Source organism: Micrasema longulum, unplaced genomic scaffold, assembly GCF_059751315.1.
Source record: "Micrasema longulum isolate JH-2025_06_02 unplaced genomic scaffold, ASM5975131v1 h1tg000163l, whole genome shotgun sequence".
In the NCBI taxonomy this organism is placed as follows: domain Eukaryota; kingdom Metazoa; phylum Arthropoda; class Insecta; order Trichoptera; family Brachycentridae; genus Micrasema; species Micrasema longulum.
Window position 1 is genome coordinate 2,146,733 of NW_028277368.1, and position 14,136 is coordinate 2,160,868.

General features: G+C 34.0%; 1 protein-coding gene across 24 annotated transcripts in view; it reads right to left on the bottom strand.

Moving 5' to 3' along the window:
* The window catches only part of mask (multiple ankyrin repeats single KH domain), a 73,114-nt gene that overhangs the window by 6,859 nt on the left and 52,119 nt on the right, over positions 1-14,136 (bottom strand). For 23 of the 24 annotated variants that reach the window (XM_088242778.1, XM_088242779.1, XM_088242777.1 and 20 more), the window contains 8 exons: positions 13,681-13,870; positions 10,243-10,466; positions 6,789-7,028; positions 4,021-4,308; positions 3,131-3,256; positions 2,045-2,189; positions 1,838-1,942; positions 1,283-1,374 (listed from right to left, as the gene is read on the bottom strand). In XM_088242778.1, coding sequence (XP_088098904.1) covers positions 1,283-1,374; positions 1,838-1,942; positions 2,045-2,189; positions 3,131-3,256; positions 4,021-4,308; positions 6,789-7,028; positions 10,243-10,466; positions 13,681-13,870 — 1,410 coding nt within the window. The remainder of the gene's footprint in view (positions 1-1,282; positions 1,375-1,837; positions 1,943-2,044; positions 2,190-3,130; positions 3,257-4,020; positions 4,309-6,788; positions 7,029-10,242; positions 10,467-13,680; positions 13,871-14,136) is intronic. The other variant, XM_088242770.1, reaches the window with a different exon arrangement.

Below are 14,136 nucleotides of genomic sequence, written 5' to 3' on the forward strand. Positions count from 1 at the left end.
AATCTAGCAATAGCAAAACTTTGCCGGGTTCAGCTCGTATATTATACAATTGATGACACAGGTGGAAGATGACCCAATGTCCATTAAGTCGTTTATCCGGCCAAAACATATTTGGTTTACTGCATGCCTTAGCTATCACCGCACAAAAAATGGTCACTCTAGGTTGTAAACAGATGCCTGGTTTTGGTATAGAAAATGTACAACTTGACTCATTATTACTCATGGGATGTAAGAACGCTTAAGACATTGACTCATTCAAGGGGCCATATTAACATGACCATATGCAAATATATAAATTTTTTTTACCTCATCAAATAGCTGAATAGCAAATACAATTTTATAAAAAAACAAAATATTTTTTGAAATTCCAATCACCGGTTGAAAACACTTAAAAAACTTTAACAGTGATTATCTCAAAACTCACTTTTGTGGGTTAGGTTGTTCATCCACCTGTGTCCTCAATTATAGAAATAAAAGACGAGTGATACTTAAACCCACAAATTGGGTCAGACTGTATACGAATAAATATTTGAAGATAGTATTTTGGACTCTTTTGTATAAATAATAATAGTTTAAAAAACCCAATCTTGCGCTGTTCCCTTATTACTGAGAACCGCAAACAACATTGATAGCTTCAAATCTTGTCAGCTTTACTTCTTCAGTTGACTAGGCGGATGGCGAAGAGCCTGTTTCAGTCCTGATTTGGTAAGTCCAACAAGATGGTGCTCTTCCTCACCAAACAACCAGGACAACTCTCCCAAGACTTCCTGATTAAGGTGCCCATAGAATTGAAGGTTATGCTTTAAACAGATAATGGAGTCTGCCTTTTTGTTAAATCTATTCCAGGATCGAGACATTTTTACATCTGGCCATCCATGAAATTCTCAGAATCACATTTCAAGTCTCCTGTCTGCTGCTGGTCCATGTTTCAGCAGTATACAAACAGAAATTACTAAATAGTATTAATCAACTGAATCAATTATTAAATAGATTTTATTAACATCAATGCTTTCGGCTCTGTTACACAAATACTTTTTTTCTTTGAACTTAACTCTCCTGTAGAATTAAAAAGAAGATAAAAATGTGTTTCTTACCAATTCCTTCCAACAGATCTTGAATGATGAAAAATATTCCCTTCACAGAAACTATTGTCAAGACTGATTAATTCATAACTAAATCAAGTCTCAACAATAGCTCCTGAGAGAAGAACAATCTCAAGTATGATATCTATAAAACAAATAAAAATGAAAATAAATTATAATTTATCCTAGTTATGACTCACCATCAAGTTGTGATTATTTCTGGGCACTTCGGATTGGTAGATTTGTCCATTACGCACCATGTTCCCCATGTCCACGGATCCTATTCCATTCCCTAAAACAAAAACATCCTATTTGATGAGAATGAGTAAACAAAAGGAGACAATAGGAATTTCGGAGCTAGATTTGTATCCATATAATGGCAACAGTGTATATCTGTGGTCAAACGCAAACCTATTGAACCTATTAATCCTACTAATTGGCCATCGTCGGCCTCTATACATATTACAGAAGAAGGAATAGTACTGAAACATTGCGTAATAATTTGACAATAATTATGTATATTTTGTATGCGAATGTCGGAAAAATTTGTGCTGGTAAATATATTTTTAGCATATAAAAAATATTTTTTTTTTAAATACAAATTATTTTACAACAAGAATCACAATAATTAGTTGTTCCCTAAACAACTAATTAACAATAACCCTGCTGATCTATAAAGATGAGTGAAAAAACAAAAATTGAGAAATATCAATGTCATTTATTTCAAAGACCACATTTTAAAACTGAAAACTCACCAGCAGCAGAGTTAGGCATTCTGATTGCCCCAATTGAAGAAGCTCCTTGTACTAAGTTGCCACCTATAGATACTAGCCCTGCACTCCGAATTCCCACTTGGGAGCCTGCAATTATTTGAAATCTCATTAATTAAGATAACGCTCCTTTGTAGTATTACGATGCAACAGCGAGTGACCATGTGTTAACGTTAGGATGAGAGCAATTACCGGGAGGCAGGTCGGAGTACTGGGCCATATAGGTAGGGCCGGGAGGGCCGGGGGGACTGCTGCTGTGGGAGGAGGTCCGAGAAGAGTGAGACACGGGGGAGCATCCGGCGGTACCTCTGTAACCGGGGGCCTTCGAAGCATCCACCTAAAACCAATAAGACGGTCAATAACTCCAAACATTCTTAAAAAATCATTTGAATCCAAGAAATAAATCAAACTTGATAATAAAAATTTATAATATAAGAATTTTTTGTTATTTTTAACATTTCAAATAACAACTTTTCCTTATGAAACTTAAAATGTCAGCTTAAGATAGCGGCGTAATTTATTGTTTGGCATTTAAAAATGTGAAGAAATTAAAAGACCCAATCAGAAGGTGACAAAAATCATGTCATTGAAAATTTTTGGCATTAAATTTGAGTGTTTATACAAAGTATGATAAAATTAATTGTAACCGCTAAAAATGAATGTTGAATTACGGGAATTTAAAGAGAGGTTTCACTGTAAATAAGTTACACATTTACTGTTATTTATATATAACAATGTTTTTCATTTGTAGGTTATATTACTTAGACTTACAAAAACCTATAAACAACCAGAAAAATTAACATTTTTTAATGATGCTATATTTGTGAAATGCTCTGTAGTGAGAGTGCAAATATGCAGTTTTTAAAAAAAAATGCAGTTTTGTGATGCAGCCTTTGTTTTGTCTGTTTTAAGTACAAAATTTTTGTTATTACTCTAAGAATGTTGTGCTCTTTTCCAATATGGGCATTATTGCAGAGATATAAAGAGGCCAACCAAGAATTGAAATCTATCAGCAATTACGCTCGGTTTTTACATGAAAATTCTCTAAAAAAAGTCTAAAAACGCGAAATGCACGGCAGTTGAGGTAATTTTATTTCCACATAAAAAATTAAAGTCGAGCAACAAAAAAAAAACTTCAAAAATATACATATTATTCGGCATCTACTGTGATGGAATAATCAGTTACTTCTTGCACTAAACTTCAGGATTGATTGCTGGTGTAATCGCAATAAATAATAAATGTGTTTTTTTCATGTACATAAACATAAAATATGTTACCTGAATGGGAGGGTTGGGATTGGTGTTCTGACTGTTTTCGGAGACTTCTGAATTTCCCCACATCATTCCACGAGAGAAATTCTTGAACAATGAGTATTCCAGTGTCGCACCACCACCTAAGTTTGGCTGGAAAAAAATATGCTTTGGATTAAAATCTAAATTACTTTCAAGATAATATGCATTTAAAAAATCTACCATTTCTACCAATTCAGTACCACAAAATGGTAGATAAACAAAACAAATTTATGTTTATATGATTCCACTAACCATAAATACAGTAAGTTATGGGTGGATTTCTATAGGTGTAATATCTAGTCGTATTAATTAATAAATTTATTTATTTTTTATGAAACAACTAGAAACATTAAATATTTATTGTAAAGTAATGACTTGACACCGAGTAAGGTGTTCATCTATAACAAACAAATTCAATATGTATAAAATAATTAACAAAGACCAAAACCACCTATCAATTGATCAATTCACTGATCAATCATAATAAGATATAACTTCTGGCTACAATTATTTACTAAAATAATGTTTTTTTAATATTTTTATTTTACTTTTTGTACATAATGTTAATTGTACATTGGTGGGCTTATAGCTAAATGGCAATTTCTTCCAACCAATCAATAAAACAAAAGTTTTATTTTTGTAATTCAAGTTACAAAACATATTCAATATAAAATAAAAACAAAAAATCTAAAAATATATAAAAATATAAATAACTACATTTGTAAATAAAAATAACCTTAAATTAGCCTTACAGTCTGAGAAAAGTACTAAAAAAAATGCTCATAGCATACCTCTCAAAAAAAAAATTGAGAATGTCATCTATGTTTTAACACGCCCCAATTGTCAAGCATAAGAGCGAAAATATTTTTTCTTACTTGATTGGAATATGGAGTAGAGGTGTTGATGGACAGTTGAGTGTTATGGTGCATCAGCTGCTGCATCATTTGCTGCTCTTGCTGCGAAGGTAGCTGTTGCTGTTGCTGGGGGGGTTGGGGGGGCGCCTGCTGGGGGGCAAACAGCGCTGGCGGCGACGGCACAGGGGCTGCCCTGCCGGGGGGAGGAAGGCAGCTGGTGGGGGGCGCGGGGATGGGGCTGAAAGACACCGGGGGCTCCTGGGCGGGAAGCACGGGGACCTGGGTCGGCTGAGGAACACTCACTGGACTCTGTTAACAAACAAAACAAACATACATTTAAGTTATATTGTACACTCCATATAGGCATTTAAGCATTGCCTACTGCCTACCTTACATAAATCTGTGATTTGGATGTGATCGCAATATTACAGGAGATTAATTTTTCTGGCGTTTTGTGGCGTTATAATGAACTGTTTGACGTGTTTGATAATGAATGTTAATAAAAAAACATTAACACCTATCAAGTTTAGTTCCATATGACAAATAAGTAAAAAAATTGAAGTTTTGAATTACATTTACATTAACATATTAAAAAAGCACTCTTTTTCAATTCTACAAAGGTACAAATCTTAATAATTATTGGTTTTCTTTTGTTAGACATATATTTTCATCAGGAAATAAATAAACTTAACAACCTCTCAGCTCCATAACTAATTAAAACGAGATCATTTGCATAACACCTTTAATCCTAAAACTAGTAACCATTGTTTACATGGTGCACGCACATATGTGTATACTTCACTTAAGGTGACATCAAAAAATATTTCTTACAAATTCATTTATTAGATGTGTCAAAACTTTGGTCAGCCATTTCTTAAAAATAATCATTTTTACTTATAGCTCTATGAAACTGAACCATCGATATGTATATAGAATAGTTATTTTTTTAATTGCATCGACCCTCTACAAAATGTTGACAAGAAAAAAACCCCTACCTTACCTAAGGTTTTAGACCCTACTCAACCAATCAACCAACCAATGAGGAACTTCAGCCCTACGGGAAATTGGATACAAAAAATGTTTTCTTACGCGGGGTAAAAATTAGAGCATTAAATTGTACAGCAAAGTTTCTTGAAAATGTACAGAAAAAATAATAAAAAATATTTTGATAAAAAAGCACTACTTTAAATGACGTCACTGGTTCATGTGAATCAATCTATGATCTGAGAACTATGGAAGATTTCCGGTCTGCTTGTCGCTTCTGGACCAATAGGAAGAACTGAATGAGAATAAGCGGAAATGAACCTTTGACGTCACACGCGCAGTTATTTCAGAAATACAAAACTTTAAAAAATCGTAGCGCCGATAATACGATATGTAAAAATTTTTAAAAAAAATTTTTGACTTAGTTTAACAGTCTATTAACAAATAAAAAAATTGAAAAAAACCACTGAACTTCCTCATTGGGATGTATTATTTTTATTATAAATCATTATTTTGGTATGGACGTTGTCCTAAAATCAGATTTGATAACAAATTTTGGCATCATTGATCTCAATAAAAAAGTTACTATGGTAACGTCATCTCAATTTTTTCTGTCCTCTTGCTTTATTTGCAGACTCTGTGACAAGTTTGACGCAGCTTTCAACAGCTTGAGTATGGCATGAAAAATAGAGAAAAATCAAACCAGTAGAGTTTTATCTTGCAAAACTGATCAAAATTTGTCGAAAAAGTCATAAAAGTTCTAACAGACAGTTCGTTCGTAAGACTTATTTGTGAATTGAATAACCATAAGACCCAGTTTGCACAAGCAAGCCATCGAAAGTGACTGAGGGGACCAGGTTCTCTTGCAGCCAGATCCGGAGCATATTGTCCCGCCTGAATTGTTCTGTTAATGTCCAGAAAGTACTGTCAGTCGTAACTTAGATAAGTTTTATTTATATTAATATCATCTAATATAATTTATTTAGTATTTAAAATAGGTAATTTCTCACAATCAGGCAGTTGTTCGGTAATTTTCCCAGAGAATGACGCTGGTCCCGTCGTCTCTTCAACTAAGTATTTGAATAAGTGTCTGAATGGTAGCTCATTAAAGTGAAGTAAGTAAATGAACCACTGCAATGGGGTGCCGAATTTAAACCCCTTTAATATTCATATTTCACTATAGCTATTACAGAAATAATTCATTCAAACCAACTGGAGATACTTGTAAACTACATTATGAAGACATATGAAATATGGTCCTAAACATTGATTGTTCAAACATCGATACATTTGCCATACAATATAAAAAGAATTATTGTCCCGTGATTAAGAGAAACACATTTTTCTGTCACATAGAGAACATGTCGATGGCTATGATAGAAGACAACACATACAAGAGTCGAGTTATTGAAGAGAACTTAAAGCAAGAACTCAAAATCCAAAGAGAAAGTCTTGTTAAAATTTTTACAACTCAATTTTCTATGCCATAAGTCGAAAGATGAGCCAAACTTAACACACGTCTGATCATGATGAAAGACCGTTAGAGAATGAAGACGTGGAAGGCGAATTGAAATGCTATCTTCCTTGCGCTAGTAATGTGTCTGTTTAGCCAGTCTAATTAGCCAGGTAAGAATAAGAAAGTTTTTTGTCAAATTAAAAATGCAGGATTTTTTCCCTGGTTATATTTTATCACTTGGTGTGACAGCAACTTCGCCGTACAAGTTAATGATCAACTCAAACTCTTATCAAGTGCCTACCTGATTTGAATGATTTCTATTTAGACCTATATTTTTAATAAAATGTACCTGGTGGGGGTGTATCTGCGCGACGGGCTTCCTCTCCTCCATCGGGGGAGGGGGTGCGATAGGGGTGGGAGCAGGCGCAGGGGCGGACTGGAGGGGGGCGGGCACAGGGGCAGGGGGCGCCTGCGATCCGGGGCCGACCAGCACAGAGCCAACGCTACTGGGAGGACTGTTGCTGGAGTTGCTGGTGGTGCTAGTGTTAGCACCGGTGCCGTTGTTGCTGTTGCCGCTGGTGCTCACCCACTGAAAAAAGTAATCATGTATTGATATGGAATTACAGTAAAACATTGTTTTTACGTTCCTCGATTTTACGTTTTCCCGCTTTTTACGCCGAAATGTTAAGGTCCCATTTTTTTCCATGCATTCTCATTCAAATTAATGTTTTTGTGTTTATCATAAGCCCCGGTTTTACGTTGAAATTTTTTCAAAACTCATTCAATCTGTCAAAAGATGTCGAGCCGCGCGCCGCCGCATGAATGGAGAATAAAATAGAGGCAAATAAAAAAATGTGTAAATTTTTGTTTAAAACTAAATTTAAAAGTAGGTGCAGTGTAATTGACCATTTTGTTGAAGTGTCTAATTTTGACATTTTACTAAATTGTGACATGCAGTTGACGCATGTTTAGGAAGAATAAAATATTTACATCAATTAATTATGGTGCAGAAAGTTTAAAAATTTGGTAACAGAAATATTATTTGAAGTTATAAACCTAATGTGAAAAGATGATATTTTAACAGCTAATTCTGTGGTACCATACTAAGAAAAGTGATACCTTATAAATAAAATTTCCCAATATTTAGGGAAAAAATAGTTGTATGCATTTTATGCAAATTAAAACTTTTATTTTCGTGTTTTTAAGGTTAAGTACCTATATAAAATTGGATTGTTTGTTTATTTTCACAAGTTCTTTTTTTAATTCAATAAAAAAAAACCAATATAGTATTGATTAAAAAAAAATTCAAAACATTGTTAATGAAATCATAGGTAAATATCAATAATCCCCAATTATGGCACTTTTTCAGCAGTAAATTTAGTATAGTCTAGTACAATAAATATATTTTCATGTAATTTCTTTTTTTCATACATTTTTCATTTCCTCACTTTAGCGTTTTCTTGGGTTTTACACTTTTTCTGTGGCTCCCTTGAAAAACATAAAACGGGGGTTTTACTGTATTTACCATATACGGGCAGAATAGAAAATATGGTTCTGAACAAATAAGGTTTTCTACTCAGTAACTACTAGCAGGTAAAAAATTATCAATTTATTCGCAATTTCATTTCTCAACTCAATCGGCAACAAAATATACATTTTACAACAGAGATGAAGAACATTTTAGAGAAGGTAATATAGAAGTCTAAACATCTACAGGGCTTATGACCTGTCATTGGCTGGTTTAAGTGGCCACTTTACACACTGAAACATTCACCATTCTGCCCATATTTGAACAACATTTCATCTCTGTTGTAATATGTTAATATTAACAGCTCCCCAGGAACAAACCCAAAATATTGTTGACGAAATATACATTTTAGTTCCTAAAATGCCCTTTTGAGGCAAAGACAAATGTATGCTAGGAACCATTGAATCACTCCTCATATTTTCACGAGCAGTATATGATGTTTGCGTTAAAGTTTTATTGCACTCTAGGTATTTAAATTAAGCTTATATTTACATTAGATAAATTTATGTTCTTCACATAGGTAAAAACAATCCTATGAATACTTGAGCATTAAAAATATCTCCGCATAATCATATCAATGGATTTAAAATGGGATGTTGAAATTATATCGCCACAAAAGCCAAGCTACACTAAAAAAATCAATCTACAGGGAAAAGTCCAAAAATGTACTACGAAAATACCCAAATTACTCTTGAAAGGGTGGCCTATCACGGTAGATTAAAAAAGCGGGCTATGTATAGCGTGTGAGCTCGCCAATATATGACAGTAAAATTTTTATTGTCTTTGAATTTCCTAGAGTTTTAACCATCGAAAAAAAAGAAGATTGCAAATAAAATCAACAGACAATGGAAATTTGATGTGTATTATTTTAATAGATTGTTTAGAACAGAAAAATACATAGAGAAATATGCATTTTTATTTTTTGTAATAAAAACAGTCTAGTAAATTCGAATAAATAAAAATACGCTTTATATTAACAATATTAATTAAAATGCAAAAATAACATTGAATACTTGAAAAATAAATATTACTGAGTGTTACAAATATAATTTAAAAAACGGATAGCGATTAAAAGTAAAAACTATCTTTAGTTTAATTCTTATAGCGATAAATACATAAACATTATAAAACAGGAGTTATACAAATACAAAAATAATATTGTAACTAGGCGGCTACCTACACGGTTAAATTTCGAAACACCACGCAATTTCTTATCTCGGCTACGCTATGTAAAATGAAAAAAATATTTAAATTAATAATTTCATCACGTCATGAAGTCACCCCTGGGTAGCGCCTGCTAACGTCAATCAACAAAAACATCCTCGTTTTAATTACAATATTTCGGCTACGCCATAAATCTCTTTTTTTAAATAATTTCTCACGTCACAAAGTCGCCCCTGGGTAGCGCCTGCTAACGTCAATCAACAAAAACATCCTCGTTTTAATTACAATATTTCGGCTACGCCATAAATCTCTTTTTTTAAATAATTTCTCACGTCACAAAGTCGCCCCTGGGTAGCGCCTGCTAACGTCAATCAACAAAAACATCCTCGTTTTTATAACAGTATTTCGGCTACGCCATGAATTTCTTTTAAAAAATGTCAAAACGTCACAAAGCCACTCTCTGAGTGTCGCTACTGACATCATTTACAAAAACATAATTATTTGTGCTTTTTTCAGGTACGCAACATTTTTTTTAAATACACCTACCTAACCAATAAAATACTATTAGTAATTAAACCAAGGTGTGCTTTAAAGTTCCGTATGGCCAAATAATATTATTTATTATTAGAATATTATTGACATGTAGTTCAAGCATTGCTGCATTCACGTTGCTTTACTTCTGAGAGCTCAACTGCTATGTTTTTCTATGGTTATGTTAATGTCATCTGTCATGTATTGGCGAGCTCACAGGCTATACTTACGCCAAAAAAGCACTAGGACTTATTTAATTGGAAAAATGACGGAAATTTAAATTAGAAAGAAAAAAAAGATACTAAATTTTTACGTAACACCAATTTACAGCATCCTAACTGGAAGCTCTAAAGTCCTCAATTACACCTCAATCCCAAAAAAAACATTCCTTTTCTGCAGGGTGGTCTCAGACTGGAATAAATTGCCAAGCCTGATTGTGTATTCTATTTCGGTCAACCAGTTCAAAAGCCGTTTGGATACTTTTTTGAAAAAAGAAGAATGCAGACAAAGAGCAGTACACGAGATATAGGCACACCAGCAAAGGCTGCCTGCCAATAACAAATAAAAATAATAAACTGACTGTTGACTGCTGTTTAGAAGGGCGGGTGTTCGTGGCTGGATCTGCAGATGCGAGCTTAGCAGCAAATGTACCCTGCTGCTGTTGTTGCTGCTGCTGCAGCTGCTGCTGGCGACCAGAGGCCATGATGGCCGAGGTGTAAGACATGGTGGTCTTGGTGGACAGCGGAGGGCCCGGGGGTTGGCTGGTCGGGGGAGCGCTGGCACTAGCAGCAGCGCGCTTTTCTGCTAAAATAAAAATTACCATATTCAGTAAACTTAGTATGCTTAAAATCGTGGTACGATTTGAAATATTGTAATATTTATTTAAAGGGAGATTTTTCACAAAAATATTTCAAAGTTACCCCTGGATTGGCATATAAGATATATATATGTATTAATCATCATTGAATCTTAAGACTGATAATATTGCTTTCATATATTATAATAAATCAAGATACGCTGAAATTTGTGTATTAATGCAGTGCCCTTTGCACCATATTAAAAATGTAAGTGACAGTGGCATATCTTAAGTTACATTTTGTATTTTTAGTACTTGCAGGGTTGTTTTTTCCGGTTAGTAAAAATATACTTATTGGAATCAAGTCAAACTTAAATTGCCGACAGTTTTTAAATATTTGACTATTTTTGTGGATTAATATTACCATATTTCAAAATCATTATTTACTATTTATGCAACAATAAGCTAAGAAACACAATCACAGTGGTGAATTACAGAACAAACCGACTGACAAATATAAACTTTTAATGTTCAATGCCAAATATTATTTGTGCATTTTTAATTTTTATTATTTATTTATTTATTTATTTTAAGAAAGGATTACAGGTAGGACAAAACACAGCAACCTCGGAACAAGATGTAGTCTATTTTAGTGATATTGTTTAAATCTAGAAAAACTTTCACCAAAAAAGCCCAGATTATCTCTCAAGTTTAAAATACGGCAGAGTCGGAACATTGGTGAATGCAAGCCATAGTTTATGCTGTGCTGATCGAGGAACAGCAAATCATTACATCACAACCGGTAGATCAGAACATTGAATGACACTCGATTCAGTAATAATGGTACTTAATAATGGGTATAACATAGGTATAATATAGAGTCAATATTGTTTTGACGTTTTTATGGACTTGAGATTTTTAGCACTGACTCCATATCTCAATAAGTGTAGTCTCCCCTCTCTAGGACTCGAGGCCAATCATCCATGCCATTTTTTTAGCATACAATGTTGCACCGATTCAACATGATTTATCCATTCAATTTTATTCTTGTATATTTATAACGTAAATAAAAACTTATTTATTGTGCATGCAGACAATTGGTAGAATTCCATATTTCATTTAGTAATGTATCCAAAATAAAACAAGTTTATTGGATTGTAATTCTACTTTATTTTTTATAAAATATACAAAACAAAGTTTTGTTTGAAAATGTCCTAACAAGACGAAACGCGTCACAATATACCCTTTGTATATTTTATAAAAAATAAAGTAGAATTATAATCCAATAAACTTGTTTTATTTTGGATACATTACCAAATTAAATAAAAACTGTTCTTCGTCCAGAAAAAAACATGTAAAATGTATTCCTCAGCGTGGGATTATTAATCCATCCAGTCAACAATGCAGTATAATTATTACTACTACTAGTATCACGCCACTTCGGTAGGCAGAGAGGATGGACCGCCACACACGCATATCCCGACATACCTTCCTAGCCTCTTTCATATTCATGCATGCCCTTTAGCTGTGTCTGCTTTTAACATGACCAGAATTTAGATTTTGGTTTAACTGATCATGTCACGTCTTTCTTGGTCATCCTCGTCCTATGTTATCATTCATTCTCACCATATACATTTGTTTTACTATTCTTTCGTCATCCATTCGTTCTACGTGATGATCATCATTATTATCAATCGATCAAAAAAGTTGATTGAGGATTATCTCAGTAACACTTTCTTAATCTCAATTATACCTGTCTCAGAATTGCACTCATTCATCATTCATAACCCTGTCGTACATCGATTTTTTAATTTAGAAAGTTTTAATATCAATAAATTGCGATTATTATTATTATGGATACCTTATATAGCGCCATTTTCGTAACAAAATACCTCAAGGGCGCTTTACATAGTGATTCTTTTAAATTTGTAATTTAATTAAAATAATTTATTTTGTTGTCACATGCTACGGATTTATTCAAATGATTTAGAGAACAAGTGAGTTTTAAGTTTTTTCCGAAAAATCACTTCACTTTCACAGCCTCGCACCTCTGCTGGGAGAGCATTCCATGCCATAGGGCCTGCGACCGCAAATGGGCGTTCACTAAATTTAGTGCGCTGTTTGCGTAGAGGTATAATAACTTTTCCTCTCGCCGTAGACGTAGCTGATCTAAGCGTTAGACGCCTGTCAGCTAGTTCATCTGGAATGCATAGTTCCCTTAGATATTCCGGAGCAGAGTTGTGCAGTGACTTATACATAAGCCAACAGAGTTTGTATTCGACCCTCTGTGGGAAGCGTAGCCAGTGTAGTTCCCGAAGTAGTGGAGTGATATGACTGAACTTAGAGATTCCGAAAATAAGTCTCGCTGCGGCATTCAATACAGATTGTAGGCGAGTCATTTTATTCATTGGTAGACCTGCATAGATACCATTACAATAATCGACTCTAGACACTACAAACGCATTTATTAATTGACGGGCGGCATCAACCGGCAAATTTTTGCGTATGCATTTAATTTGTCTCAGCATGAACTTATCGTTCTACTAGTTTGAGCAAGATGTTTAAAGCATAACAGTAGAAATATTTAGAGTTATAAAAAGGATGGTTTGAAAAGTTGTCATAAAAGTGTGAAACAATTTTGCAGCGATCTATATGACAATTGTTTTTAGTGATGCCATATAAATAAAATTTTCCAACATTTAGGGGAAAAACTATTGCAGGTTATTTTATGCAAATTCAAAATTTTATTTTTGTTTTATTTTTATTTACACATAAAATAATTTTAACATGCTGTTTTTAAATCAAAAACAGATTACATACTATTGTTTGAAAAATACAAAATATAAAAATATTTTTAGTGAAATCATTGAAAATGGTCAAAAAAATATTAACAATCCCCTACTATCACTGTTTTTACAACTTTTCTGGAAGTATATGTACAATTTAGTGTAGCAAATTATTTTTATGTAATTTCTATTTTATCCATACATTTTTCATTTCCTCACTTTATCATTTCCTTAGTTTTTTTTTTCTTGCTCCCTTTAAAAATGTAAAAAGGGAGTTTTACTGTAGTTTGTTTTTATGAAAATATATTTTTTTTTTTTGTACATTTTTAAAGCTCTAATTTTTACCGCGCGTAAGAAAACACTTTTGGCTGAAGTTCCTCATTAAAGAGGCATGTGTCTCGGCCACTACCCTATGGGTGGGGCTCTAGATGTTTACCTTGTGCTACGAGTCTGGGCGCTGTGGCAGCGCGGACCGTGTGGTGCGGGAGGGGGAACTGCTGGGCAGGGGCAGGGGCCTTAGGGGGCGCGGCAGGCGGGGGAGCAGGGTTGGCAGGCGCGGGCTTGGTCACCAGCGTCAGCAGACCCGGTACCTTGCCACCCACTGCCAGCTTTGTTTTCGTATTCAGCTGAAAAAAAACATTTGTTAATTCGGATATTGGATTAAAAAAGTAAACAGTGGTGAGAAATGAATTGTTTACAGGGATCAGAAAACTGAACAAAATTTGTGATACATGAAGGAAAATACTAAGAGCGCATTGGGTGCCTGTAAAACTAATCGAGCTTATCAAAGCCCTTCACTCGAATAGCGAAGACGGAATCAGAATTAAAGATATTATCACAGACCGGTTAAAGGTCAACACTGGAGTTTGTCAAGGTTACGCCATTGCGCCGT